General features: G+C 31.7%; 1 protein-coding gene across 2 annotated transcripts; it reads left to right on the top strand.

Annotated features, from left to right (window-relative positions):
* The first annotated feature begins 457 nt into the window (after positions 1-457).
* LOC127663356 (uncharacterized) lies at positions 458-2797 on the top strand. Of its 2 annotated transcripts, XM_052154910.1 has the most exons (6): positions 458-502; positions 1480-1836; positions 1961-2011; positions 2155-2292; positions 2432-2466; positions 2583-2797. In XM_052154910.1, the coding sequence occupies exons 1-6, from the start codon at positions 463-465 to the stop codon at positions 2697-2699; spliced, it is 738 nt and encodes a 245-aa protein (XP_052010870.1). In that variant the 5' UTR covers positions 458-462; the 3' UTR covers positions 2700-2797. The 2 variants fall into 2 exon arrangements, with proteins under 2 accessions (XP_052010870.1, XP_052010878.1); XM_052154918.1 differs by lacking the exon at positions 458-502 and having other exon boundaries at positions 1480-1526.
* The last annotated feature ends 436 nt before the right edge of the window (positions 2798-3233 follow it).

Consider the following 3233-nt stretch of genomic DNA (forward strand, 5'->3'; position numbering starts at 1 on the left):
GTTAAATATTATTTATGCCTTGAATCAAACTAGTTCCACCATGTTAAACTTTGTTATGTTACCAAATTAGGTTCATGTTTTAGGTTACCTGAATTGTTATTTATTTTTTTACAGTGTAGAAACTTTCTGACCAGGAGTGGAAAAGGTTTCTTCTTCTTCTACAGAGGACAATAGTAAACCATAGAAAATTAATTAGAAAAGTAATATAATTAGCTACAAATATTATTCTTCCATGTGTTATTTAGAATTGCCAACACATTGCAACAATAATTTTGGACAATTTGTGTACTATAATACAGTGGAAGTTATTTTTTTCTTAGAAATATACACAGTCCTGTATGTTTTATTTAATAGACACAGTATACAGGAGCAGGTACAGTATGAAAGCCACACCCCCTTGTAATAAATAAAGCTGAATCTGAATTCCCTCAGTTGAACTGTTTTGAAAGGAACTTAACAAACATGATTCTTTCTGCAACACCTCTGATATTCGTTTTAATAGGTGAATATTTCTTTATGATGTCTGCTATTTATGCTTATAATTTTGGAGAGGGAAAAATATAAATTTGTGCATAATTTAAGAATTCGAAGACCAAGCACATTTGTAAATATTGTAACCATGGGGTTTCATTAAAATGCTTCCATTTGGTATTTCTCTAATTCAGTAGTTCCTCCCAATTCAAATTATATTATCAGCATCTCAATTTCAGATAAAGTAATTACCAAATTAATGTGAATTTCAGAATGTCTTTGTATTTGCTATGTTCTTCCTTTGCTTCAATGACATGCACTCAAGCTGGCAAAATCTGATTATCTATACTATGCAGTATGATTTAAGAATGCTGCAATAACATATTCAAATGGGAACAGGAAAATTAGAGTTAATATGATGAATGTCACACATTTGTACTTTTGATGACCATGAAATAGCACAGAAAATTCAATATTACTTATTCATTTTATGTTGTTTAAAAAAAAAAAAAAAAACAATCACAAAGCCTTCCATTTATTTCCAGGTTTCAATCTGGACTTTAAAACTCTACTGTACATATACTGTTTTTATTGCATGTGGACAGTCCAAGACCAGACAGTTACAATTTTATGGCATCTTCCTGCTTGAGCTTATACATAAATATTTTACAGTATTTTAACATTGTTATACACAGACAAGATTTTTAACTGATAATTTATTTATTAGATTTATGTAATCGCAATGCTAAATGCCGACATTTTAAGGTTTTGCAACTAAATGTGTTTTTAGATGCAATATGCAACTTAGGTAAATTATAGAATAGACATTTAGAAGTTGTTGAAAAAGTGCTTCTTGTAGATGTATATTAACATCTGTGTTTCAACTGTGTTAATATAAAAATTAATCCATCCAGTAATATATTATGTGATTTATGTGAAACAAAATGTTGTCATTAGAATAGGAACTGATGTCATAAGATATTTTTCAACGTTATTTATTGGTTTCAGGTGCCATCTTTATTAAATGGATATCTCCAGCTATTGTGAAAACGGTGGTCAGTGGAACTTCTGTCTCTCTTCTGTGTTCAAACATCTTGACAGAGCCCAGTTATATAGCCTGGTTCAAGCAGACCAAAAATGGTTCTCTACCATTTTGTGTTGTAACTCAATATACGCAGAAATCTCAGGCTGATCCTGTATATTTTAACGGCTTTCAAAAGAATCACATAGAAATGTCAGTGAACAAAACAGTTTCATTTCTGAAGATTGTGAATGCGGAGGTCTCTGACTCTGGTATCTTTTTCTGTGGAAGTTTTCTGGGAAAGCGCATGGTATTTCACAATTCAACACAATTAGTAGTCAATGGTAAAAATTAACATAACAACATTAACAACTTTGTGTAATTTTATATTACCTTGCCATGATCATCACTATCAGAATAATTGTTTACAAAATATAATATTAATACATATTATTTTTATATTCAAAGGGATTGATCAGTCCATAAATGTAATTCCAAATAATCCAGAAGAGGATAATGGTATGTATGTATCATACAATCTAACAGGGAACACAAGTTAAGCACTTCTTCATTGTTATGTACTGTATCATAAAATATTAATCTCCCATTCTTTCCCTTTCCTTCTTTTTGTATTTGCATTTATTTATTCAATTAATTTACAGATGTGACAGAAGTGTTTTCGGGATCCTGCCATGTCTATTATACACTGACACTGGTTTTGAGTTGCTTGGTTTTGCTTCCCACTGTTCTTGCGACTGTAGTCTTAATCAGGATGAAGGAAAGAAACAAGCAGAAAGAAGGTATGTGAATAACTGCTAATATACACAAGCCTAGTAAAAAACTTGAACTATTAAATACTATCAAATATAATTATATAAGTTTACTAGTAATAGTGTACTATAATAATCAACATAATGATGACTGCCTTGTTTTGCTTAGATGTTGGTGCCCAGTCCCCGTATCATCATGATGAGGTGAATAAACTGTTGAAAACATTTTATAGAAATAAATGTATTTTATTTGTACATAATTTTGTTAACAAATGTTTTACATTTGTTAATATGTTTGTATTTTATTTATTTATTGCCAGGAGCAAGATCCCGACTTGAATTATGCAGCTCTAAATATTGTCAAGAAGAAGAGCAGGAGACCTGTAAGAAGTTTGAGCGAGGTGGAGACAAGTGTTGTGTATGCTGCAACAAGATGATCTACTAAACATTATTTCAATGTATTCAGTTGCGATTAATAGATATAATCGAAAACTGTAATCACAGTGAATTACATTGATAATATATGCCGACTCGAGAAAGGATTTTGAATTAAATAAAGTACTTTTTTATTAAAGAACATTTTTGTCATATTACATTTTTCATTTAGAAAAATAATCTGTCATGCTCAGCAAAGGGAAAAGGACTTAATAACAGGGCATGGTTTTGTGAGGGGAAAAAATAAATCACAAAATCATAAATAAAAAAATATCACATCCATCCATCCATCTTCTAAAGCCGCTTGTCCTATATAGGGTTGCGAGTAGTGCTGGAGCCTATCCCAGCTGTCTCAGGCCGAAGGCAGGAAAACACCATGGATAGGTGGCCAGTCCATCACCAGGCTAACACACACAGAGACATTCACACTCTCACTCTCACCTACATACCTCACCTGCATTTTTTTTTTGACTGTGGCGGAAACCCATCTAATAATTTTGCACATATAGCTACAGTTTCAGCCTTGAGTTTACCTT

This window comes from Xyrauchen texanus, chromosome 2 (assembly GCF_025860055.1).
Source record: "Xyrauchen texanus isolate HMW12.3.18 chromosome 2, RBS_HiC_50CHRs, whole genome shotgun sequence".
NCBI classification, from domain to species: domain Eukaryota; kingdom Metazoa; phylum Chordata; class Actinopteri; order Cypriniformes; family Catostomidae; genus Xyrauchen; species Xyrauchen texanus.

Excerpts from the sequence above, each read along its gene's own strand:
- LOC127663356 (XM_052154910.1), top strand. The coding sequence starts at position 463 with ATGATTCTTTCTGCAACACCTCTGATATTCGTTTTAATAG. Across the intron at positions 2,293-2,431 it reads AAGAAACAAGCAGAAAGAAG|ATGTTGGTGCCCAGTCCCCG; the intron begins GTATGTGAATAA and ends TGTTTTGCTTAG. Across the intron at positions 2,467-2,582 it reads CCCCGTATCATCATGATGAG|GAGCAAGATCCCGACTTGAA; the intron begins GTGAATAAACTG and ends ATTTATTGCCAG.